Below are 27,447 nucleotides of genomic sequence, written 5' to 3'. Positions count from 1 at the left end.
GTCTCCGCGGGAGCTGAAAGAAAGCGAAAAGTAAAACAACAGCGCCCGTGGAGAGCGATGGTGCATGTTTTCCCATCAAAAGACTTCATTTGGAACTAGGAGAGAAAGAAAATAATTTTGGTTCATGTTGTTGAGAAGAGGGATAACATTAAGGGATTAACCTCGGAAGGATTGTCGTGGGAGAAAGTTGAAGCTATCATGTTAATGGTGAGAAAGCAAGAAAACAAAATCTATGAATTGAGGGCCATCATTAACAAATCCAAGAACAGGTGTTAAATACATGCTGTAACACCTGTCCCGAAGGTTAATATGCTCATAAACACCAGAGATGCTATAGATACTGGAAATCTTGAGCAATATACACAAGATGCTGGAGGAACTCAGCAAGTTAGGTGGCATCTATAGAGGGGAATAAGCAGCTGACGTTTTGGGGAAAGAGCCTTCATCAGGACTAGAAGGGAAGGGGACAGAAGCCAAAATAAGACTGGGGGTAGGGGAGGGAGTACAGACCAGATGAGGGGGAGTGGGATGAAATAAGCTGGAAAGCAATAGGCAGGAAAGATAAAGGGCTGAAGATAAAAATGTGATAGGAAAGGACAATGGACTGGAAGAAAGAAAAGGAGGTAGGGAACCAGAGAGAGGTAGGTGAGGGGGGTAACAAGGATTATCTTCCCCATTTAAAGAGACAAGGTGGGGGTGTATTGCTAGAGTTTGAAGAAATCAAGTTGAAGGCTACCCACGTGTAATATGAGGTGTTGCTCCCCCAATCTGAGTTTAGCCTCTTCAGCATAAGAGGCCATGGCAGGAAGGAAATGGGAAGTCAAATTGAAATGGGTAGCCACTAGACAATCCTGCTTTTTCAGAATCACTTTTATTATCACTGATATGTTGTGAAGTGTGTTGTTTTGCCGCAATGGTATAGTACAATACAAAAATGTATTACTATAGGTTACAATATGAAATACAAGATTAAAATAAGTCATGCAAAAAGAGAGCAAAACAGTGTCATGGTTTTCATAGACCATCCAGAAAACTGATGATGTAGGAAAGAGGCTGTGCCTAAAATGTGTTTACATTACAAGAGATTCTATGGGTGCTAAGAATCTAGAGCAATACAAAATGTTGGTGCTTAGCGTGATAGAGCTAGAGATGTTTTTTACCACGTGAACTGACAGGACTTTCTGTCAAGAAGTCCAGGATCCATTTACAGAGAGGAGTCGAAACCCAAAGAGGATGGTTTATCCACCAGCTTCTGAGAGAAGATCGTATTAAGCGCTGAGTTGAAGTTGATAAACGGCATCCTGGCATGTGTGGCACCATTTTCCAGGTGGACAGGATGGAGTCTGGCATCATCGGTAGAGAGATTTGTGCAATAAGCAAACTTGAAATGGTCCAATGTAGCAGGAAGATGGGATTAAATGCACTTTGAGCCACTGAAAGCACTTAATTGTTGAGGTCATTGCCACTGGACGGTCGTCATTGAAGCAGGTTACTGTCATTCTTTTGGGCAACATGATGGTGGCCACCTGGAAGCCTGATGGGACAGTGGTCTGTTTCAGATATATGTTGAAGATGCCTGTTAGAACCTCTGTTAACTGGACTGCACAGCCCCTTAGCACCCGACCAGATACATTATCAAGCTCTGCAGCCTTACGTGTGTTGACCCTATATAAGGTCTTCCTCACATTAGCTGTGGCCAAACTGAGTACCTGTGTTGGTATTGGGCAAGAACAAGGACCCTATCTCTGTTATGATAGAATAAGGATTGATGTGCATGAATTGGAGGAGATCTGGCCAGCATTGATAATGGTGGAAGGGAAACCCAGTTCTCTGAAAAATGAGGATATCACAGATGTTTGAGGATGGAAAACTTCATCCTGACAATACATGCTGAGGTGGAGGTACTGAAAGAAGGGAGTAGCATTTTTTTTACTAAGTGTCTTACCTAAAGAGGTTTAGGTAAGAAAAATAATGACTGAACCAAGGGGCCAATTTGAAGTTGAAAATATGGACACAAGTTCAATGGAGCAGGGGCAGACAGAAACAATTGTTTACACATAAAGTACACTGCAGATGCTGGGGTCAAAGCAACACGTACAACACGCTGAAGGAACTCAGCAGGTTGGGCAGCATCCGTGGAAACGAGCTGTCAACTTTTTGGGCTGAAACCCTTTGTCAGGACTGAAAAAACAATTGTCTAGTATCTGCCTAGAACTAATTTGAAGGGAATTTTTATTTGCACTGAGAATTGCTGATAACTAGAATTCTTTTCCAGAGGAGGTGATACAAGCAAATATGATTTATGTAGAAGGGCAAAAAAGCCTTTATAAATGTGTTGGGCTGAAGAGCCCTTTACTGTGACCACTGACTGTCAAAGGAAACACCAAAATAATAGCCTTCTTTTTCTTTCCACAGATGCCACCTCCCTAAACATCAGCAACAATTATTATGAAGCAAAACTGCACAGTACGAGAACAGCTTCTGTAAATGGATCCAAATTTCTTTACAGAGCCCAGTCAGTATAGATTGGCAACAGAGTGACCGTAATCACCATCAGCACAGGTGCATTGCAAGGCTGTGTGGTTAGTTCCTGCTCCATTCACTTTATACTTATGACTGTGAGACTAAGTATAGCTCCACCATATTTAAGTTTGCTGATGACACCACCGTGATTGACTGAGTCAAAGATGATGACAAATTGGCATATAGGAGAGAAATTGAAAATATAGTTGAGGGTGCCACAACATAAAGCTTTCATTTATTGTCAGCAAAACCAAAGAACTAACTATTGACTATGGGAGGAAGAAACGGGGGGTCCATGAGCCAGTGTTCATTAGGGGATCAGAGGTAGAGAGGGCCATTATCGTATCAGAGGATTTGTCCTGGGACCAGTATGTTCATGCCACTTAAAAGAAAGCAGGACAGTGCCTCCACTTAAAAGTTGCCACAGATATGGCATGCCATCAAGAGCTGACAAACTTTTATAGATGCACAGTGGAGAATATCTGACATGTGTGATGCACCATCAATAACTCTCGGAGATGTGAGGTGAGAGATAGGCTTTTATTGGCTGGAAGAAAGAACAAGCAGCAATTGACCACCATACTACATCCTGGAGACTGAGGCAGGGGCTGTGTCTCCAATCGCCTTTATACCAGGGTCAGTGGGAGGAGCCACAGCGGCAGTTAGTGGGGGGGGCGTGTCCAGACAGGTATATGTAGTTCACCACAATGTGGCTGTTGTGTTTTTACTATTTATTGTTATGTTTATTATTTAGTGTTACATTTGTTATGTTATGATTGCACTGCTCCTGGGAAATGCTGTCTCATTCTGCTGTGCAGAACTGATATACGGTTAGAATGACAATAAAGTTTTTGAATCTTAAATCTTGAATCATGGCCTGATATGGAAACCATAGGGTACAAGAATGGGAAAAGCCTACAGAAAGAGTAGGATACAGCCCAGTTCATCATAGGAAAAGCCCTGCCCACCATTAAGCACAGCTACAAAGAGCACTGCCACTAGAAAGCAGCACCCATCATCAATGACCCTCACCATTCTGGCCATGCTTCTTTTCACTGCTGGAATCATGAAGGAGAGCCTTTGGTCCCATACCTCCAGGTTCCAGAACTTCAAACAGGCTCCTGAAGCAACGTGGACATCTTCACTCATCACAACGCTGCCCACAACCTATGAACACACTTTCAAGGAATCTACAACTCATATTCCTATTTTTATTTATTTCTTAATTATTACTTGTTTCTTTTTGTACAGTATTTGCACAGTTTGTCTTTGTGTAGATGTTTATTGATTCTATTGTAAGAAAATGAATCTCAGGGTAGTATTTGGTGGCATATACTTATTTTGATAATAAATTTACTTTTAACTTTTTGTACCAGCGCTGCACCACACGTGCTTGCCCGACAGGCATCAATAGTCGATCAGTGCTATGTTTCCTCCTACGATCCGCTCTACTTGTGTAGTCTGGTAATCATGGCGACTGTGGTAGAGGTGGAGAGTGCGAAACATTTCGAGCAGATTCTGGAAAAGGCAAAGAAGTAGGTTCAGACTGGGGACTGGGTTGAGGAACGTTACCTTCTTCAACTTTGGATATGTGCGTGCTGTTACCGGAGTAATAGAGACGGCTGGGTTCTAGGGTTTGCAGCATGAATGGAGGGGTAGACTGCTGTGCGGGCCTGATAGAGGCGCCGATAACCGTCTTTAGATTTTACATCAAAACCGTGGAAATACTATTTTCCCCAAGGAGCAGTAAAATAATGGGAACAGATCGGAAAACTTATTTACGCGAAAAATTCTACCAGCCGGTTCAATACGTCGTTAAGGGCTAGAATTTTTTTTAAAAAAAACGGGCGCCGAGAGAGTTATATCCGAATATAGGTTTAATTTATCATCATTGGGTGAACAATTGATTGTGTTTTTAAGATGATGATAATGAATCGCCATCACCCAATGCATTGTTTACATTTTCATGATTAGAATGCCTTGTACATAAAACTGACAGCAATTTCTGGAGAAGTGCATATTCGCAGTTATAGACGGAAAAGCAGAGGACTTATCGGCGATTTCGTGCTCCTTCATCAGGAGCGCCGAATCCCCACACCCCAGCTTTCTCATCGATATCTATAAGCCTAGAAGTGAAGACTACGAATCATTGCATGTATGGGCAGGGAATGTGTGTTTATGCGAGCAGACAGTGGAAGGATAAAAGCAAAGTTGAAAGAACGGAAGTGAAGGGTGAGAACAAACAAGGCTGAAAGTGCAAAATAATGCCAATGATGCAAAATACTGTTGAAGAGTCAAGCCTAGAATGAAGCAATAAGTTGGACGAATTAATTGTGCAAATAAATACAAATGGTGCATTTGTAATTGGGATCGCAGAGGCAGCTGCAGAGAACCAAGAAAATGAACTGAAGTCCAGGGGCATTCTATATTTAGGAAGGGCAAGTAAAAAGGAAAAGCTGGAAGGTTGATATGTCTTGGTGGGGGGGGGGGGAAGTTGATTAATGCAATAGCAAAGAAGGATGTTCAGATGATGTGAAATTTCTATGGGTAGATCTAAGAAACACCAAGGAGTAAGTAATATTAGTGGGAGTTGGATCCAGATGACCAAACAGTTGAGATGATATTGGACAACATAAAACAAAAAAATGTGAGATGACCAAAAGGATTTAACTGTAAGCATGGGTCGCTTTAATCTATACATAGATTTGGCAAACCTAATTACTAACAATACTGTGTAGGAGGATTTCTTGTAATGCATCTAGGATGAGAAACCAATTAATATCTAGTGCCAGTAGTCTGCACCCAGAAAAGTGGCCTAAAAACAGTGGATATATTTGTGTTTATTTTCCAACATTCTTTACTATATAGCCTGGATTATTTCCTATGGATTGGACAGTAAATAATGTAATCTCACTTATTTAAAAAAGGAAGTTCACTGATCCTTGGGGAAGAACTCCTCTTTGTCTTAATAGGTGACCACATTTCTGTAAATAGCCCTCTAGAGGAAACGTCCTCTCAGCAATCACTTTGTGTCTTCCTGAGAATCTTGTGTGTTTCAATAAGATTACTGCTCATTCTTTCAAAATAGATTAAATACATTAAAGCCCACATTACTTAACATTTAATACATCAACCCCTTCATCCCAGGAATTACAGGAATCTCTGCAGTGCTTCCAATGCAAGTATTTATTTCGTTATACCAAAATTATGCACCATACTCTCAGTGCAGTCTCATTGACACCTTATGAAAGTGCATCAAAATTTCCTCTTCATTCTCTGCAATCCTTGCAAGAAAGACCAACATTTCATTAGCTTATAAATTACTACATGCTAGCTTTTTTTTGTTTATTTCAGATATAAGATTAGAATTCCTTTATTTGCTTGCACACATCCCTTTCTGCATCAGAACTTTGGGATCACTACTACTTCCACATGGGATAATTAATCACATAAATTGTCAAACAATTTCTAGTTATAATTCTGGTGTATTGAAGCCTTGATAAATTCAAAATAATTTCCTTACGCAAGTCACAACCATGTACTCTTTATACAAATACCCTGGATCAGGGGTCACCAACCTTTTTTGCACCGTGGACTGGCTGACTTGGGGGGGGGGGGTAGCGGGGGTATTAATCAGGACCAGAATATAGGTGATGTCAACTATAAGTCAATAAGTAACTTATAAGTGGCTAATACACTCAATTTTGTTTCTAAAAGGGTTGATCTAACATTATAATATTAAACACACAGTGCATTTTTCCTTGCATGAATATAGTGATGCATCACTTATAAGTCAATAGCATCTTAACATTTTAAGTAACATTTAAGTAACACTTAAATGTATGTATTTCAATAATTAAACGACTGTGTTGCTTAGTAATAATCGTAGCTGTCATCGGGTCAGCGCCTTTCTCACTTCATCCTTTAAAATTGTTCCGATCATTGATGGACTGTAGCCTAACACTTTTCCAATGACCAATGGCATTTCACCACTTTCCGATCGCTTTATTATTTCCACTTTATTTTCAATCGTGATCGTGATTATTTTCATGAACAGAAAATCTGCGGATTCAGAGCTCTGCTGGGTCCTAAAGTCCACCGTGGTGAGACAGGCTAAATAAGGGACTTGAGCATCCATGTTTTTTGGTATCTGCGAGGGGTCCTGGAACCAATCCCTTGCAGTTAAGGAGGGCGGACTGTAACCATGTTTTAAAAATCTGTCAACTATTGATTCCTGGAAGCACATCTTAATGAAGATCTTAATCAAGCAGATATGGCATGGTAAAAATAACTGAAAATAAAGGTATCTGAGGATGTTAAAACAATAGTCCCTTGAAAATTTTTTTTTAAATCTGGCTGAGTAACAGTCTAAATCGTTGATAACATTCTGTTAAAAATAGTATATGGTTTATTAGGAAGGGAATTGAATACAAAACAGGGAGGTTATACATTTGGTGTATCCGTTACTGGTAAGATTACATCTGGAATATTGTGTACAGTATTAATTTGCTTATTTGAGGAGTGTCAATACTTTTGAAGTCATTCAGGGAAGGTTTGCTGGACTGATGCCTGGAATTTGTGAGTTATGAGGAAATGTAGATAGTAGATGTACAGAGGATGTTTCTTCTTGCAGTAGAATTTGAACTACAGATCACTATTTAAAATTAAGTGCTGATTTGAGAAAGGTAAGATGAGATTTCTTTCATATAGAGGGTTTTGAATCAATAGAACATGGAACTGTACAACACTGAACAAGCCATTAAGTCTACAATGTTATGGTGCTCTTGATGCCAATTTATACTAAATGTCATCCTGTGTGTCACCTATATCCCTCCAATCCCTTCATATGTCATGTGTCAGACCTGGGGGGGGGGGTATGGGAGGGGAACAGTGGCCACCTTCTGAGTCTATGGATTAGACTCCTATATGAAATGACATTGAAAATTAACCAGGACAAAAAATTAAATGGGAGTGCAAACTGAGGGTAATCCCAGGCACCAAGCTACTGAAAACCTTTGGTTTACTAGTTCCGACCTGCTTACACAACAGAATTTTTTTATATGTTGAGGTATACTCAAAGAGAAGCAGTGAAATTTTTCGTAAAAGAGCTGATCAAACACCCTATGTATTTTGTGTTGAGTACAATTACCACACAGCTTGGCTTATTTGCTAAAGTCTAATTTGAAATTTCGCAGTTTCTGTGCCTTGAGTTTTAACATATAGTAAAACTCAACATACAGTAAAAGCTCAAGCTTTGTAACAAATCTTTTCAACAGAAAACAGAATATCTTACAAAGTTCAACATATTTTCTAAAGTCATATTTGAAATTCTGCAACAGATTTGTTTTTCCAAATGTTGAGTGTCAGTATATAGCTCCTTTAAAATTTTGGTGCTGGACTTAACAGATTTTTTGTACCATATTTTTAAATGTTATTAGTATAGTTTTTCAGTGAGCTAGGTGAGCTTAAAGTGAGCATGGGAAGCAGCCCCAGTGAGTTTAAAGGCAGTGTTGGGAAAACTCAAATTGTTGAGTCAGGTGCTGAGCCATTGGGGTTTCTGGAAAAATTGTATTCTTAAGAGTAGATTATCTGAGTTTTCTAAATTGAAGAAAGAGCAAAGCTTCAAAACTTGACTTTCGAACATCATACTTAATTACTTTTTTTCCTCTCTAGATCTTTGGTTGTAGTCCACTTCTGGGCACCATGGGCTGAACAGTGTACTCAAATGAATGAAGTTTTGAATGAATTGGCCAAAGAATATGCACATGTTATGTTTTTAAAGGTAAAATTCCTGACTAATCTGCTGACTTGTCTGCCATGTGTAATACCTAATAAGGTATAATAACATTAAAAGTAAAATTCATCCCCTGTAGAATTCTTCATAAGAAAAATGTTTTCACAAAACATTTATCCAACTGGTTTCTATAGAATGTAACAAAATCACATAGATGCTGAATGAAATGTTGAGAGCTCTAAATAGGATATGATTCTTTATAGCTTTCTTTCAGTGAAATATATTTTATAGTCCTTAACCAGTGAAGATTGGGAGAGCAAGCAATATTTGTAGCCCATGTCCAAAATAAAATATTTGGGTGGTTGAATGCAGGGTGTTTAAAATATTACTCAAAATTGAAAGAGAAGATGTTAAGTTTAGTGTTCTCAAAATATTACATGTTCCATTAACCAGAGAGGTCAGTTCAAGAAGGTGTCTAGAAAAGAAATGTAGAGTTTGAAGATTATGAGATATTGGATTTTCCCTCAGCCATTGCTGCTCCAGGGAAAACAACTGTAGTAGTCTGTGCCTTTTGGATGATAAAATCATTATGAGCTTACATATCTCTGGTAGTAATTGTGCAAAGCTACTACATAATTGATATATGTGAAGACAATCTGCCACTTCTGACGATTTATCTGTAAGTAGGTGAACATTTACATTTTGGGAGATGTTGTGAAAAACTGAATGATGAATCAATTTGGGTGGCCAATGAAGAATTGGCAAGTTCAAAAACAGTGGCAAATGTAAACAAAAACCATTGTTTCTGTAGTAACACATGACACATTTGAAGCTTGTGAGGAGAGCCATAAGAATTGTTCAACCTGTCAATGATTTAAAACTTACTAATTTTCAAGTACTGCAATTAATGTTTTTCATTCAGTTTTTCATTGTAGCCTGAAGACAGTTCTTGAAATATAAACCTTATTGTAAGGATGCATAGAATCCTTCTAATTCTTGAAAATTCTGGGAATTTTGTAATCCACACTTAACTTAGTTTGAGGAATTATTCTGTTTAGAAGTCTGTTTTTAGATTATGCACATTTTTTCTTTGGCGTTAAAGTATATCAATTACATTTGAACATAGTTGAGATTATACTTAAAACAAGCAAACTTTACTTTTTGGACCTTCTTTCTAAACAGCTTGAAGCTGAATCTGTTTCAGAGATCTCTGAAAAATACGAAATTAGTGCTGTGCCAACATTCCTGTTTTTTAAGGTAAGAGTTTACAGTTTTAGAATATAAAACATCAAACCCAATTGAAGAAGCAAAACACTAGTTGGGTAGTTTCTATTTTTAGGTTGCTATAGAGACCTGATTTTATGCTGCCTGAATTCTCAGTGATGAAAACCTTGACTGGCCTCAGAGTGGTTGTATAAATGAAATATTGCTGTCTTTTGAAAACTTCCTTTGTTTTAGGACTTAGCCCTTTTTTATTGTAAAGAAAAAATAAGATTTTTACAGATTAGTTTGAAATAGATTGTGAAAAACATACAGTTAAAGTGCTATTTATGATGAACTTTTCTGTAATTATTTTAAAGCAACTATTTTAATAATCTCCAGGATTTACTTGTCTGACTGGTTCATAATGTATATTTTTGAAATGATAAACATTTCAGAATTCAGAAGTTTGTGAATTGTTAATTGTTTCCCTCTTGCTACTATGAGCTTGTATATAGATTGTAGAATTTGTAAATGCAGAAAATTAGAATTAAATATGTAATTTTATGTGATTAGATATCATGCTACATAATCTTTCCAATTAGTTGAAAGAAAATTCCAATATTTCCATGTTACCAATTTTCAACAGTCTATTATCATTGTCTTGTATAATTCAAAATGACAAGCTACAACTTCTTCATTTTACCAACTTGAGCCTGGCCAGAAGTAGTTGGCCTGGCTTTCAAAGATATTGTATGATGGGGTATAGCGTGGATATAAAAATGATCTATTGGTCCATTCAACCAGTTTCACATGGTTATGCTACAGATGAAAATCATAGTCCACGTGCTCTTCATGCACCAGTATCAGTGTAATCTCTGAGCATGGTTCTGATCTTGAAACTCTTGATTCCACCAGATGTAAGAACAATAGTTCAGTGTTTCAGAAAGATAGAGTGAGGTGTTATGTTTTGAAGTAAAATGATGTAAATAATGGCTAATGCTTCAAAGTAATTTTTTAATAGATATTTCAATAACAAACCCTGCCATCTTTACCAGGGTTTATGTCTGGGTATGTCTTGTACAGTGGTATTTATACCCCTGTAGTCTGTCCCTCCTGATTGGTTTGTCCTCATCCACCTTGTTTACAATGAAATTCCAATTCTTACTTCGAGCGAGACCATCGTCTTTGTTAAAAGACAAAGAAATCGGCGGTTGCATGGTACTGCATTCGCAATGACCATAAGATTGAGTTTGGTGTAAAACTACAGTGCTGTGCCAATGGCTTTTGTGACCACCTGGTAAAGGAAGCCATTGAAATAAATCTAGAGGAAAAGAATTTTAAGAAAGATGAATATCTCACTCTAGCTAAGAACTGGAATGCAGTTGTAAACAAGGTGAGAGAGCAGAAACCTGATTGGATGAGCACTGGAGGGATGGGCTACAAGTGCATAAATACCATTGGACTAGGCATGCTCAGGTGTCATCGCTGATGAAGATGGCAAGAGTTTGTTATCAAAATGTCAGTTATAATCAATACCTATACCCAGCTGGAAACCTGAGAAGAGTTTATTTGTCATATATGCCGGAAAAACATGAGATCCTTTACCAGTTTTTAAAAAATTTGGTAAGTTCATGGAGAAGATCCTGAGTGGCAGGATTTATGAACATTTGGAGAGGCATAATATGATTAAGAATAGACAGCATGGCTTTGTCAAAGGCAGGTCATGCCTTACAAGTCTGATTGAATTTTTTGAGGATGTGACTAAACACATTGATGAAGGTAGAGCCGTAGATGTAGTGTATATGGATTTCAGCAAGGCATTTGATAAGGTTTATGCAAGGCTTATTGAGAAAGTAAGGAGGCATGGGATCCAAGAGGACTTTGCTTTATGGATCCAGAACTGGCTTGCCCACAGAAAGCAAAGAGTGGTTGTAGATGGGTCATATTCTGCATGGAGGTCGGTGACCAGTGGTGTGCCTCAGGGATCTGTTCTGGGATCCCTACTGTTTGTGATTTTTATAAATGACCTGGATGAGTAAGTGGAGGGATGGGGTGCATGCTTTATGACAATAGGTTGAGTGAACTCGGCCTTTTCTCCTTGGAGCGACGGAGGATGAGAGGTGACCTGATAGAGGTGTGTAAGATAACGAGAAGCATTGATCGTGTGGATAGTCGGGCTTTTTCCCAGGGCTGAAATGGCTAGCACGAGAGGGCATAGTTTTAAGGTGCTTAGAAGTAGGTACAGAGGAGATGTGGGGCAAGTTTTTACGCAGAGAGTGGTGAGTGCGTGGAAAGGGCCACCTACATTGCATATTGAAGTCCCCCTCAACTATTGTAACATTGCCCTTTTGGCACGCATTTTCTATCTCCTGTTGTAATTTTTAGGCCACATCCTTACTACTGTTTGAGGTCTGACTAGTTCTATTAATTGATATAGATGTCTAGATGTTCATGTTTCACTATTCTATTAATGTGCTTTTATAAAAATGCAATTCTTTTGATTCAGAATTGTCAGAAGATTGATCAGCTAGGTGGTGCTCATGCTCCTGCTTTAACTAAAAAGGTTCAGCAGCACAGTGAAACTGCTAAACAGGATCTGAATGATCAGTTGAGAAAACTTATAAATTCAGCACCTTGTATGCTATTTATGAAGGGATCACCTCAAGAACCTCGATGTGGTAAGCATAATTCTGTTTTATGATGCACTTGAGGGGTTTCAGTAGGATAAATTATGCTTAATGTGACCCATTTATGCTTGTCTACCCATGTAACATATTTATGCTGCCAGATGGCTCCCAATAACCTTAAAGCCTTAGGTCCATAATCATGCAAACAGAGAGTAGCAACTAGCAACCAGGCTTCTAGATTATGCACATAAAAGTACCCTTTAGCAGCCGATTCTATCCCTGTAATAAACCACAAACTCCAGATTTGAAAATACAAAACACGTTAATCTTATAATTCATATTACCTTTTTATTCGATGCATGTTTACAATATGTAGACAACTCTTTCCTTTGTAAGTGCATTGGGAAAATTAGTGAAAAAAACAACCAGTATTCATACAAAGAACCTTTTTTCTTATTGCTGTGGAAATGTTAACTAGTTAATAAAATAAAGCTTTCAGTGAATGCATTATTGTTAAAATATTAAAAAAAACTAATATTACATTTGAGATTTTGAACCCCATATGAAGTCTGTTCATTAACATATAGGTTTTCTACTTTGCTTTTCCCTTTAGAACAGCATTTTATTTAGCCAGAGGGTGGTGAATCTGTAGAATTTATTGCCATGGATGGCTGTGGAGGCAGTTACAGGTTATATAAAAAAAAATGGAGGTTGATTGGTTCTTGATTAGTAAGGATGTCAGAGGTTGCTGGGAGAAGGCAGGAGAATGAGGTTGAGAGGGATAATAAATCAGCCATGATGGAATGGCGGAGCAGTCTTGATGGGTGAACAGTATATTCTGCTCCTATGTCTTATGGTCTTATAGCCTTTTCCTTATTATTTTAAATTGTAGCTTCTATTTTTATCTCTTAAAATCAACGTGCTGAAAAAGGATCATGAAGTTATACTGTATGGAAACAGGCCTACCACAACTGCAGTGATCAATGGGCACTCATCTGTATTAATCCCATCTACTAACAGTTGAACTATTACTTCAGGAAGCCTTGTCTAAGTTAAAGACTCTATACCTCAAGAGGATCTTAATCTGTTTCAAAGAGTCCAGATGCTGGAATGTGGAACAGAACACAAACTGCTGGAGGAGCTCAGTGAGTCAGTGAAAGGAATGGTCACTCTTCATTAGGACTGAGTGTAGAGGAAGGATAGTCAGTATAAAGGGGAGAGGAGATGATTGGTGGACCAAGGTGGAGTAATAGTTGATGGGCAAATGCGAGTTGGGTGGGAAAGGGTGGGGGGTGTAGTTGTGAGACCAAGACTGGGAATGATACATAGAAACAAACAAGGAAGGTGGAATATAAAGGGTAAAAGAAGCCATTTGGGACTTGGGTGAAGATAGAGACAGTGGCTGGAGAGTGGTAAATGGAGGCACGGGAGGTGCAAATGCTGGACTCTTTAAGTAAGGAGTAATGTGGAACCAGATAAAAGAGATCTTATGGGCAGCTGAAAATAGTGGAGGGAATAGGTGGTCACCAGATTGGGTGTCCCAAGATGTAGGTGGGAAGGGATTGGAGGGAAGCAGGTGCAGGAGTAGAGTCAAGCTAAGATGAAATATGTTTTGTGGAGGAAGAGTAGGTAGAAACAGTGGGCCCAACAGGTCAATCCTGTTTGTGGATCTTGGGTAAGAGATAGTTGTGAGCAGTGTGAAGATCGGCATTATCAGATCGGAGACTGGCAACCCATGAATACTACCTCATTATGTTGCTCTCTTATTGTAGCGTACAGTGATTGTGTATTTCATTCACTGTACTGCTGCCACGAACATATGTTAGTGATAATAAACCTGATTCTGAACCAATGGATGGCACCTGAGGTATTGTGATCAAAATGGTGGAGGGCGTGCGTGCTTGAACTGGTTTGAGTCTGTTCATGATTCTTAGTAGCTTTCCTGAACAATTCATATGGAACTGAAAAGAATTACGTGAAACTCTGATGAAGAGACATTAACAGAATAAAATCAATTATTCTCTTACATAAGTGAGGTTCAATAGCCAAGCCCATTCTAATTTCATCATTGCCTTCATCTTCACTACTCAGTTAATCACTGTGAGCATGTACCCAAGAAATTTCAAGTTTAATTTCTTACCACCTGACAACTGTGCAAATGCTGTTGCTGTGGAAAAATGAGCCAGAAAATATAATTGTTCCTAATTTCATTTTTATTATATTCTGTTCTACTTCACAGGCTTTAGCAAGCAAATTGTGGGAATCCTCAATGAACATAATATACGTTTTAGCACATTTGATATTCTTTCTGATGAAGATGTGCGTCAGGGACTAAAGGTTTACTCTAACTGGCCCACATATCCTCAACTGTATGTGAATGGAGAACTGGTGGGAGGACTTGACATAGTAAAGGTTGGTATTAGAGAAAGCTATACTTGCGTCGTTTATTAAAACCAAAGTAAAATAGCTGATACAGAAATTATCGCAAGAGCCATATGTGGCAATTTTGGTTAAAGGTAATTAAACCAAGAAAAGGTTGTATATTTTGCACATTCTCTATGTTAAGTGCTTCAAAAGAACAAAGACATTTGGAAAAACCTTACAGAAAGCTCTACATTTTGAATAAATCAGTTACTGCATAGTGAGACATTTAGTAGAGAAATCTAAATTAAAAAAAAATCAAAAAGATTATTATGATTTTAGAGCACGAAAAAGGTCTGATAAGGATGTAGGCTGTATATTTGTGTGTTTCCAGCAAAATGCCTTATGGCCAATAGCTACTCAACAAAGGAGTGAAAGGTCATAAAGTAAAATTAATGACACATGACCTGCAAGTTATAAATATGGCCATATCGAGATTACTGTATAAAAAATAAAGCTGCTCCCTAATGCTACTTCAGGAAAACAACAGATAAATTGTGCCTAGTGCCCCAAGCGTAAGTACACAGTTGACTGTTCATTAAGTCTTGCTCTAGAATGGGTCTGATTAGACTTGCATTAATTATTTATTAGTTTATATTTAAATTTATCATTTGTTATAAAATCTTAGACTGACTTTTCTTGCCAGTTAAAACCAGAACAAGAGGCACAATGATGTTTTTGATTTTTAACTCTCACAGGAGCAAGCTGAATCTGGTGAACTAGACAAAATTTGCCCAAAGGAAATGGGACTAGAACAGAGGTAAAATAATATTTGTTACTTTAGCATATTAAATGTACTTAATTTACAAAAAGATACAATTAAATACTGTAAGCTGGACCTGGATTATTTAAAAATATTCAGCTATGAATGTAATATTGAGTTTTCTTACAGTACTTTGCACTATCAGATGGTGTTCAGCTTCATGTTGTATTTGTAGGTTGAAAGCACTGATAAATAAAGCAAGAGTGGTTCTTTTTATGAAAGGCGACAAAACGGTATGTACTTTGCACTAGGGTAAACAACAGATTTATTTATTGATTTATATTATACTTAAATATTTTAAATATGCAAAGGTACTTTGTAATGTAAAGGCTTATTTAGAATGTGATGTCAGCATTGGTGTATGCAGAAATAATTACTTTTATTTGCATAGCCATTGAATTCAGCATCCCTCAATGTTATTTTCTAGTTTGTCTCCATAAAATGATCAAAAGGGAAGTTGAATTAAAGAACCTAGGTTTGGACTAATTGATAACAATAGATTTGTATTTTGATCCAGTATTTCTCAAAGTATGTTCTCTCGTTATGATCTAAATGCAGATTTAGTCTGTTAATGTGAGCCTAATTCATTAAGGTTACACCTGATTTGAATACTGTCCTGAACAGAATATAGCCAGTGTTAAAAGTCTGAGATTTACAGCAACTATCAGAAGGTACTACATAGGTTACACTCAAGACCCATGTAAAGAAGGATTGCGTTCATCTTTTAAATTTAGAATTGCCATTTACAACTCTAAGCTCCCCACCAGTGTGGCTAATTTCCTACCTTTAGCTTTTTTTAGGTAGCCAGTGAGCATTTTACAATGGTAGTTTAAGAGCATAACTCTTAATACTTTATGCAGCTATCATTTTTTTTGTTTAGTTGGCAAAGTGTGGATTCAGTCGTGCCATCATTGAAATACTAAATGAAACTGGGTAAGTTTCATTGTTTGATTCCAGAGTTATTTTGCAGTAATTTAAGTTTCTACTTTATTAAATTTAGAACTTAATTTTTTTTACTGTAGTGTTGACTATGAAACCTTTAACATTCTGGAAGATGAAGAGGTAAGTTCTATTTACCTTCCATACATTTGTATTTAAGCTGGATGTTAATGTAGATTTGTATATTCTTTAAATTATCAGGGCAGAAGTGTAACAAAGTTTCCCTTTTAGGAAAGAATTGAATATGTAAAAGTTAATTTTAAACTAAATTCTATCCCATTCACTATTTCCCGATTATTCGTGTCTAGGGCACCTCTTTTAATTTTAATATTTTTTATTGTGTGAATGACATGTATAGTGATAAATGTTTTTCTCAATAATGTTGGGTAGAGTGTAGGTTTTACATAAAGCCACTTTGTATAATATAGAAACAATATTGCTTGGCAAAGAACAAATTCATGATGTATCTAACAGCAAAGTTTAAAACATAATACTAAATTTAACCTTAGTTCATAATAAGCTTGGCAAAGGTTCAAACTTTCTCTCAGTTTTCCTATTTACTACACATTGCTCATGTTGATTAGGCTGATAAATATTCCACTGAGAGGTGGTAAATTTAGTTTTGATAATCTTGCATTGAAATTCATGGTATTGATCATTATATCCCATCAAAACAATCTCTTGGTTCTCTTTTAAAAAGAGTTTGCCCTTGTTATCTCAGAATGTTTTATTTATTTGCTGCCAGAGGACCTGTAGAAGGCTATGTGGATGGCTTTAATCTATACCTTCCTCGCCTTCTCTGAATTTTTTCTTTAGCCTTCAACCATGCTTGACATGATTAATGCACTTTATGCACATGTTATTTAGTATTCATTTAAAAGAGCCCAGTACACATAATGAAGATAATTCTATCCTTTACTCTAGTTAAAGAAAGCAGGTGGTTTCTTTACCTGGAGTTCAGGACAGTATTAACTTGTGTCTGTCTGATGTGCCATTTGTGTTTGGAGTAGTTAAGATTATAATTGCTAAAATGGGAAAAGAATCTCACAATTTGGATTATTGTGAAGTTTCATATTTGGTTTGATTGTAGACTGCTGGATTTCATTAAAATACAAGCATTCTGTTAATTTAAGGAGTGCTTGGAATGGAAGTCACTGATGGAAGGTGTTGGATGGAATGTAACATAATGAATTTAAAAGGCTTTGCAAAACATTGTTTTATATATTATGAGCAGGAACCTTGATACCATTTAAAAAAAACTGAGCTGGGTTTTCTGGTCGGGCATATGTCCTTCTCAGGAAACTTGAAACCTTTGCAAGCAAAGCAAATGACTATATGTCCGCTCAACAAATTAGACTGAAGAATTTGTAATGAAATGTTCAATCTGTACCTGAAACTATTAATAGTTTGGACAGCAAAGATGCATACATCAGGATAATCTTTATCAATTACAGCTCAGCATTTAGTACTATCATCCTCCTAATCAATAAGGATCAAGACCTTGGCTTCAGTACCTCCTTGTGCAACACCACCTCCACAATCTCCATCAGCACAGGTGCACCACATGGCTGAGTGCTTAGCTCCCTGCTCTTCTATATTATGTTTTGCATTGAACTACTGCTGCTAAGTTAACAAATTTCATGGAACATGCCGGTGATAATAAACCTGATTCTGATTCTACTTGTGTTACACTTATGACTGTGAGGCTAAGCACAGCTCCATTGCCATAATTAAGTTTTCTGACGACACCTGTCGTTAGACGATACAAAGGTGGTGATAGATCAGCATATAGGAGAGAAATTGAAAATCTGGTTGAATAGTGCCACAGCAACAACTTTTCACTCAATGTCAGCAGGACCAAGGAGCTGATCATTCACTTTAGGAAGAGGAAACAGAAGTCCATGAGCCAGTTCTAATCAGGGAATCAGTGGTAGAGAGGGTCAATAACATTAAATTCCTCAATGTTATCTTTTCAGAGGATCTGCCCCGACCCTAGCATGTAAGTGCAATTACAAAGAAGCATGGCAGCACTCTACTTCCTTAGAAGTTTGTGAACTTTGATAAACTTCTGTAGATGTGTGGTGGAGAATATATTGACTAGTTGCATCATGGTCTAGTATGGAAACACCATGCCCTTGAATGGAAAATGTTATAGAAGGTAGTGGATATGGCCTAGACCAGGGGTCAGCAACCTTTACCACTGAAAGAGCCACTTGGACCCGTTTCCCACAGAAAAGAAAACACTGGGAGCCGCAAAACCCGTTTGACATTTAAAATGAAATAACACTGCATACAACGTTTTTTTTGCCTTTATGCTATGTATAAACAAACTATAATGTGTTGCATTTATGAAATTGATGAACTCCTGCAGAGAAAACGAAATTACATTTCTGCATGCAACAAAAACATTTTGAACTCCGAAAAAAAGACGTTGGGTTGAAAGTTACTTTTAAGTAAAATACTCAATGTCTATTTGAGTCCTTCTTGTATTTATGAAAAACGCCGAACTTAAATTTTCCGCCAGCAGCAAACCAAAAATATCATCAGCCAGCTGTCAGCCTGAAAAATAAAAGGACTATTTCACTGAACAATGAAAAAATATGAATATACATAAAATAATAGGCAATTAAAATATTTATCATACTTGGTTAATGGGATTTCTGCTCCTGGACCTCAGCGCACAGCGTCTGCACATCAGGGCTGTATGACGTCACCTTCATCTTTACACAGGATCGCAAGCTGTCATCTGTGAAGCATGCGCGATGTTTGTTTTTAATAAAGTTCATGTTGGAGAACACCTGCTCACATACATATGTGGATCCAAAGATCGACAGGACTCCAAGCGCATACTTTTTCATGTTTACATAAATGTCGGGCACAGCATTCCATGTTTCAAACACAAGTTGGTCCGGATTTGGAAGGTTTTCAATATCACTCCATTTGTGATTCTGAGCAAGAACGGCCTTCTGACGGGCAACATCTTCAAGGTCTGCTGTCAAGCGTCTAAACTTGGACACCCATATGTCTTTGTCGGCTATGTCGGCCAGTTCCATCTCAAGATCAGGTTGACTCACACCTGCCAATGCAGTCGTATTCAGTAGGGAAGGATCGATGCTTAAGGGAGTGACCGGGAAGGATAATGTGTTTTTTTCCTCTCTGAACTCACAGAAGCGTTTCCCAAACGATGTTTGCATTGCGATGATTGCAGAATGTAAATACTCCGAAATTATCATGTCGTGACCTTGTTTGAACTCTCTCAAATTGGGGAAGTGAGACAAAGTGCCTTTCTGTAAATCTCTGGCAAGCACTGTCAACTTGCGCTCGAATGCCAAGACATCCTCCAACATGTGCAGGGCTGTGCGTCCTTTCCCCTGAAGAGCTGTGTTCAGCGTGTTCAGGTGCGCTGTCATGTCTACCATGAAGTGTAGCTTTTCCAGCCACTCTGGCTGTTCCAGCTCAGGAAAGTTGAGCCCTTTGCTGCCCAGGAAAGTTTTCACTTCTTCCAGACACGCGACAAAGCGTTTCAGCACCTCCCCTTTGGACAGCCACCGGACTTTGTTGTGCAGCAGGAGATCAGAATATGCGCTTTCCATCTCGTCCAGTAACAAACGGAATTGACGGTGATTTAAACTTTTTGCCATTATTTTATTGACAATCTGAATGACAACATCCATTACTTCTGTGCATTCCGGAGGAAATGTTTGAGCGCACAGTGCCTCTTGGTGCAAGATGCAGTGAAAAGTCAGCAGCTTTCTGTCCAGCGACTTCTGCAGTAAAGCCACAAATCCCTTGTGCGTTCCTGTCATATTCGGAGCCCCATCAGTAGCTACTGACACCAGATGGGTGGTCTTTATTCCTTTGGCTCTTAAACAATTCAAGACAGCCTCACAGATGTCCTCCCCCCGTGTTTGGTCTTTTAGAGGTATCAACTCAATCAGTTCTTCCTGTGGCCCGGCAGAGTTTACATACCGGCAGAACAACGCTATTTGTTCAATATCGCCTTTGTCTTTAGACTCGTCACAGGCAATCGAGTAGGCCACAGCTGAATTGATGTCTTTAATTTGCTGTCTTGTGATGTCTTCTGCCATTTTTATGGTTCTGTCTTTGACAGTCTTTGCAGAGAGGGGCATATCCCTGATTTTCTGCACAATTTCACTCTTGTTTTTAAAGTCCGTGAATAGATGTTCTGAAATCTTAATGAAAGATTCTTTTATATATTCACCATCTGTAAACTGCTTCCCGTGCCTGACTATTTCCTGAGCGGCAATATAACTGGCGTATGTCGTTGATTTTCCTGACTTCATCCATTTCTGGAAATGATTTTTGCTCAGATCAACCTTCCGCATCAGTTCCGAAACGGCTTTTTTTCTCTCATCTCCATCCGGATATTTTTGAGCAAAGGCTGCGTGTTTACTCTGGAAATGCCTTGCGACATTTGACTTTTTGTTGTTTGCTAGTTTCTCATTGCATATTAAGCATACCGGTAAACCAGTCTCGTCAACAGTGAAAGCAAATGAATCTGTCCACGTATCATTAAACGTTCTGTTTTCTTCAGTCACTTTTCTTTTTTTAGAATTCTCCATAGTTGGCTTACCTTGGATCGAAAAATTAAAGAAATCGCGCACTGGCGGGTGTCAGGTATTGGCAGTGGTGACGTATATTAATAGCGATAAAAACACGTTGCAGCGGTGTGTTCAGGCAGTCAGTAAACTGCAGTCGAATAACTTTATTCGAACTAAACAGCCTTGCTTCTAAGCCTCCCTCAACCCAGCCCCCATGGACGCAGATGCTGCAAAAGACACGTACTCACAAACCCCCGTAGGCAATCTCCCTTAGCTGGAATGCTGGCTAATTGAGAGCCGTTTCGGATGTGTCAGAAAATGTGTCGCCACACTTACATTGTACAAGATCACCATAATCTTCAAATTTAGAATTACATTTCAAAAGCTAACAAACTAACATAAAATACATTTTAATTAAATACTGACCAATTATTTCCCAAAGCCACAGGGAGCCGCAGCACAGAGGTGAAAGAGCCACAAATGGCTCAGGAGCCGCAGGTTGCCGACCCCCGGCCTAGACCATCACTGGTAAAGCCCTCCATCCAATCATCAGGCTCTTGAATCAGTGGGGATGGTATCACTCGCCCCATCACTGAACTGTTCACAAAACCTATGGACTCATTTTCGAAGACTCTTCATCTGACATTATTGATTTTTTCTTTCTTTCTTTCTTTCTTTCTTTCTTTCTTTCTTTCTTTCTTTCTTTCTTTCTTTCTTTCTTTCTTTCTTTCTTTCTTTCTTTCTTTCTTTCTTTCTTTCTTTCTTTCTTTCTTTCTTTCTTTCTTTCTTTCTTTCTTTCTTTCTTTCTTTCTTTCTTTCTTTCTTTCTTTCTTTCTTTCTTTCTTTTTTTCTTTTTATTTATTTATTTATTTGTATTTGTATTTGCACTTCTGTTGTCTTTTGCACATCAGTTATTTGTCTGTCCTGTTATGTGCAGTCTTTCATTGATTCTAGTATGTTTCTTTGATTTACGTAGTGTGCCCACAAGAAAATGAATCTCATGTTTGTATAGGGAGACATACAATTGCAAGAAAAAGTTTGTGAACCCTTTTTTCTGTATTAATTACTCATAAAATGTATGATCTTAACCTGAGTCAAAGTAATAGACAAACACAATCTGCCTAAACTAAGAACACACAAACAATTTTACTACTTCTCGTCAATATTGAATACACCATTTAATCAATCACAGTCTACATTCAAAAGTTATGTGAACCTCTGGGATAATGCCTTCTACAAAATCTATTTGGAGTCGGGTGTTCCAAGTTGGGTGTTCCAGTCAATGAGATGAGATTGGAGAGATTGGATAGGTTGTAGAGGTGCCTTGCCCTATAAAAATGACACACAAAGTCAGGTACTGACAGAGCCTACACCATGCCTCGATCAAACAACTTCCAGGGGACCTTTGAAGAATTGTTAGAGATGAATTAAGCTGGAAAAGGCTACAGAAGCAATTCTAAAGACCTGAGTGTTCATCAGTCCACAGAAAGAGAAATTGTGTACAAATGGGGGGTATTCAGTACTATTGCTGCTCTTCCTAGGAGTGGGCATCCTGCAAAGATCACACCAAGAGCACAATGTGCAATGCTGAAAGAGCTGATAAAAAACCCAAGGGTAACAGCAAAAGACCTGCAGCAGTCTCTAGAACTTGCTGAAGTCTCTGTTCTCTGAACAAGAATGATGTTCATGGAAGAACACCACAGAGGAAACCATTGCTCTCTAAAAAAAAGTTGCTACACGTTTCAAGTTTGCGAAAGAACACCTAGATGCTCTGGGATAGTGTTCTGTGAATAAATGAGACAAAAGTTGAAATTTTGGGCAGAAATACACACCAATATGTTTGGAGGAAGTAGGGCACTGCACTCCAAGTCCTCATCTGAACTGTGAAGCATGGTGGAAGAAGAATCGTGGTTTGGGGCTGCTTCGCTGCCTCAGGGCCTGGGCAGCTTGCTGTTGTTGAGAGAACAGTAAATTCAAAATTATATCAAGACATTTACAGGAGAATGTCAGGGTAGTGGTCCACTACCTGATAGGAGTTGGATGATGCAAGAAGACAATGATCGGAAACACAAGAATAAATTAACAACAGAATGGTTTAAAAAGAAGGACATTTGTGTTTTGGAATGGTCAAGTTGTAGTCCAGACCTTAAACTAATTGAGATGATGTGGCATCACCTGAGGAGGGCTGTTCATGCAAGGTATCAGAGAAATACTGATGAACTGAAACAGTTTTGTGTGGAGGAATAGCCTAAACTTCCTCCTTATCGTTGTGCAAGTCTGATCAGTAGCTACAGGAAACGTTTGGAGGAGGTTGTTGCTGCTTAAGGAGGTTCTACCAGTTATTAAGTACAAGGGTTAACATACTTTTTCCAGCCTGAACTGTGAGTGATTGAACAACGTGTTAATTAAAGACATGAAAAGAACAATTGTTGATGGGTTACTAGTGTAGGCAAATTATATTTGTTTATTATTGTGTCTCAGATGAAGATCAGACCACATTTTATGAATAATTAATGCAGAAAACCAGGTAATTAAAAAGGGTTCACAAACTTTTTTTCTTGCAACTAAACATGTACTTTGATAATAAATTTACTTTGAACTGTGAAATAGTATATCCCCAATCATGTATGAAAGGGCAAAACAGTAGGGGAAAAAAGTGTTAAAAACTGGAAATATTGTCAGTAGTAGGACGGCTTTATGTAGGTAATAAAGATTTAGTATACATGTAAGAACATACTAATCCTGGAATAGACATATCTGGAGAAAAGAAACTCATTAATGGGCATTTATTACTCAACTTTACATTTTCTGGGCATCTTGACCAACAAGTTCTTGACTTGCATTCTTAACTATGCAAGAGTGTCCATGATAATTGTGAACACTGTTGCTTTCAAACTAGGTTACAAAAAAGAAACGTATGAAGTAGACGTAGCAGTATATCATACCGTTTCTTCAGTTTGTTCCTTCATTTTGGCTGATCTGATTGTTAGCTTCACCTTTGCTCACTTGATTATCGACTATCCGTCTACTCCTAGCTTAAAATTAGTGAGTCTTTCTTTGTCACTACCTTTTGATGAAGAGAGTTTCAAAGGCTTCTGACCTTCTGAGACAATGTAATTGTACCTAATTTGTCTTAAATGAGCAACCACTTAGTTTTAACTGGTAACCCCTAGTTCTACATTCTCCTACAAAAAGGAACATACTCTTCACACACCACCCTGCCAGAATTTTGATCATGATGTTCCAATCATGATTTTGTCCAAGTCACCAGCAACTTTGCTGGAGACCAGCTGCTTTTATTTGAGGAGAAATGGTAATCTTTCACCCACCAATTTTGCTTTCACTTATTAAATTCCAAGTTGTTTCTGTGGCTAGTTAAAAAAACCATTTTGAAGAATGATCAACAAAATTAACTCACAGTATGAATTGGATAGCTTGAAAAAGTGTTTTTCTACTTCCCGTTCAATCTGCAACAGAAATTTAGAAAAACTTCACATCAAAATTCAATCATATAGAGAGAAATTAGCTGGAAATTGTTGATTGCCATATTTGATATTTTCTAAATGTTTCTGTGGGTACTCCACCACATTGCAAGTCTTGCAGTATATTTTGTGAGGGTATATTACCAAGGTGCTTTATATTATTATTGTGAATTAATGCTGGATGTAAAATCAGGAAACCCCTTACATAGAATACGATTGATTAATGAAGCAAAATAGCTCTGCTATGTGATGATTTCAATAGTAGGTTATATTTTTTGAAAATAATGAATCCATGAAAGTTTTTGTTTTTAATCTTGAATATTCTTACTTTGCAGGTGAGGCAAGGATTAAAGACATTTTCCAACTGGCCTACGTATCCACAACTTTATGTGAAGGGTGAGCTTATTGGAGGGCTCGATATTGTAAAGGTAAGTATATACAATTGCTAAATGTGACTAACAAATGTAGTCCAGAATTCTCCTTTACATATTGTTTTGTGGGAGAAGTATGAAAGGTAAATCAAGTTTGACAAAATGTTTGAGTTCTTTGAGGATTTAACAGATAAAAGGAACATGTCGATGTAGCATAATTGGACTTTCAGAAGGTATTCTGATGACAAACCCACTGAGTCTCAGTTATCTTGACTACCACTTTCCAACCTGTCACTTATAAAAATGCTATTCCGTTCTCTCAGTTTCTTGATCTCCACCGCATGTGTTCCCCATTCTAGAACATCTGAGATGTCCTCTTATTTTTTTTTTACAAAGAACAATAATTTCCCTTTCATTGCTATTGATGCTGCTCTCACCTACATTTATAGACAATAGACAGTAGGTGCAGGAATAGGCCATTCGGCCCTTCTAGCCAGCACCGCCATTCACTGTGATCGTGGCTGATCATACGCAATCAGTACCCCGTTCCTGCCCTCTCCCCATGTCCCTTGACCCCGCTGATCTATAAGAGCTCTATCAAACTCTCTCTTGAATGCATCCAGAGACTTGGCCTTCACTGCCTTCTGGGGCAGAGCATTCCACATATCCACCACTCTCTGGGTGAAAATGTTTTTCCGCATCTGTGTTCTAAATGGCCTACCCCTTATTCTTAAACTGTGGCCTCTAGATCTGGACTCACCCATCAGTGGGAACATGCTTCCTGCCTCCAGTGTGTCCAATCCCTTAATAATCTTATGTTTCAATCAGATCCCCTCTCATCCTTCTAAATTCCAGTGTATATAAACCCAGTTGCTCCAATCTTTCAACATATGACAGTCCCGCCATTCTGGGAATTAACCTTGTGAACCTACGCTGCACTCCCTCAATAGCAAGAATGTCCTTCCTCAAATTTGGAGACCAAAACTGCACACAGTACTCCAGGTGGGGTCTCACTAGGACCCTGTCAGCTGCAGGAGGACCTCTACTCCTATACTCAATTCCTCTTGTTATAAAAGCCAGCATGCCATTAGCTTTCTTCACTGCCTGCTGTACCTGCATGCTTGCTTTCATTGATGTACAAAAACACCTAGATTTCTTCCATTTCCTGCACATCTGTCGATACTCCATCCTCCTAGGTGTCATAACTGGGATAGTTCTTGTCATTACCTCCCACCTCACTAGCCTCTGTATAGAGCACATCATTCTTCGTAACTTCCACCATTTTCAATGGGTTCCTACCACTAAGCACATCTTTCCCTTGCCACAGCCCCTCCCCACATCCTCCTTTCTGTAGCAATCAGTCTCTTAAGTGACCCCCTTGGTCACTCCCCACTGATCTTCTTCCTGGCACTGAATAAAATAGACCTATATTAGGTCTATTATTTTTTGAAGTTTGGAAGAATTAGGGGGAATCTTATTGAAACCTGTAAACATTCTGAGGGGATTTTGACAACAGCGTTTTCTTATTTGGAAATCTCAAATGAGGGATGTAGTTACATGTTAAGAGGTCACGTAAAATTGAGATATATAGAAACTGACAGCAAGTGACAAAGGCTTGTGGAGGCCTCAGTGGAGTAAACTAGAAAGGAATGAGAGACATTTTTGAAAGATCGGGAACATGAGATCTTTGGGGAACTGACAGAGAAGAAGGGATGAGGCCTGGGCAGATCAGCAATTATCATATTGAATGGTAGACCAGGTTTGAGGAGCCGAATAACAGAGTCCTGCTCTTATATTCTTGTAATATTGTAAATTTCTTTCCTTTTGAGCTAGGAAGAACCTTCATTTTATTGGTTACATTTTCAACCTTAGAATGTTCCAATGTTATAACAAATTAAGTAATTTTAATGAATAATCATTACTGTAATGTAGGAAATTTGTGCACAGCATTTCCCAGAAATATCAATGAAATAAATGAACACAATATCTGTGTTTAGTTGGGGGAGGGAGGGATCAAGATAATGTTGACAAGGCCCCTTTTTTATGTTCATTTGAGAACCAGTTATATTAACCTTTTAAAGCAAAACAATATTCTTATTAATGTACAATGATTATTCAGACAGAAATAGTTTATTAAGCTTAATTATCATTTGAACTGCATTATTAAATGAAAGAAACTTCTATTCAGGTCTTTGTGCATTAGTTAATAATTTGGAAAAATATGTTCTTATCATTAAATAATATTGTGCTTTTAGTGGTGTAATTATTAATATATTAGGAAGGATATCCAAGTTTGTGTTATCTATACTAACAAATTAAAAAGTAATTTTGCTGGAACCTTAGAACACCTACTGGAGAAAGTAGATAATTTTTAAAAATGATAAATACAGGCAGCTTGCTGAGGATAAAAATGATGAGAAGGGTACCTAGAAATGGAATTTTCCATTTGACTATGCTCTTGGAAGTAATAGGGGAAGATGCTTGATGTGCACTATATAACATGTACAACTTTTTCTCTTATAGGAAATGAAAAATAATGGAGAGCTTCTTTCAATATTAAAAGAAGAAGCTGCCAGTTAAAATTTTATGAATGAGCACAGCTGCCTTGAACTTGTATTTGTTTACTTTAAAAGTTATTATTCAATGACAATAATATAGTCTAAAGCCAGGTAATACAATGGTGGGTGTAAATCATCTTTGATAATGCTTCTGTAATATTTCATGAATAACATTCGAGCATGAAGGGAGAAACATGCAATGGGCTGAAACAATGATCAAATGTTATACTCATTTCAATAAAACATTATTGTGTTATGCGGCTA

The 27,447-nt window shown here is 38.0% G+C and overlaps 1 protein-coding gene across 2 annotated transcripts; it reads left to right on the top strand.

The window, feature by feature from the left end:
• glrx3 (glutaredoxin 3) lies at window positions 1–27,447 on the top strand. 2 transcript variants are annotated; one of them, XM_059947667.1, is made up of 12 exons: window positions 1–207; window positions 2,416–2,582; window positions 8,197–8,305; window positions 9,440–9,514; window positions 11,967–12,138; window positions 14,327–14,499; window positions 15,207–15,268; window positions 15,447–15,504; window positions 16,152–16,204; window positions 16,294–16,333; window positions 24,590–24,682; window positions 27,149–27,447. In XM_059947667.1, the coding sequence occupies exons 3-12, from the start codon at window positions 8,249–8,251 to the stop codon at window positions 27,203–27,205; spliced, it is 840 nt and encodes a 279-aa protein (XP_059803650.1). In that variant the 5' UTR covers window positions 1–207; window positions 2,416–2,582; window positions 8,197–8,248; the 3' UTR covers window positions 27,206–27,447. The 2 variants fall into 2 exon arrangements, with proteins under 2 accessions (XP_059803650.1, XP_059803649.1); XM_059947666.1 differs by lacking the exons at window positions 1–207; window positions 2,416–2,582 and adding an exon at window positions 3,918–4,058.

Source organism: Hypanus sabinus, chromosome 22 (assembly GCF_030144855.1).
Source record: "Hypanus sabinus isolate sHypSab1 chromosome 22, sHypSab1.hap1, whole genome shotgun sequence".
Lineage (NCBI taxonomy): Eukaryota > Metazoa > Chordata > Chondrichthyes > Myliobatiformes > Dasyatidae > Hypanus > Hypanus sabinus.
The sequence above is the reverse complement of the archived record's forward strand: the minus strand, read 5'-3'. Positions and strand labels throughout refer to the sequence as shown.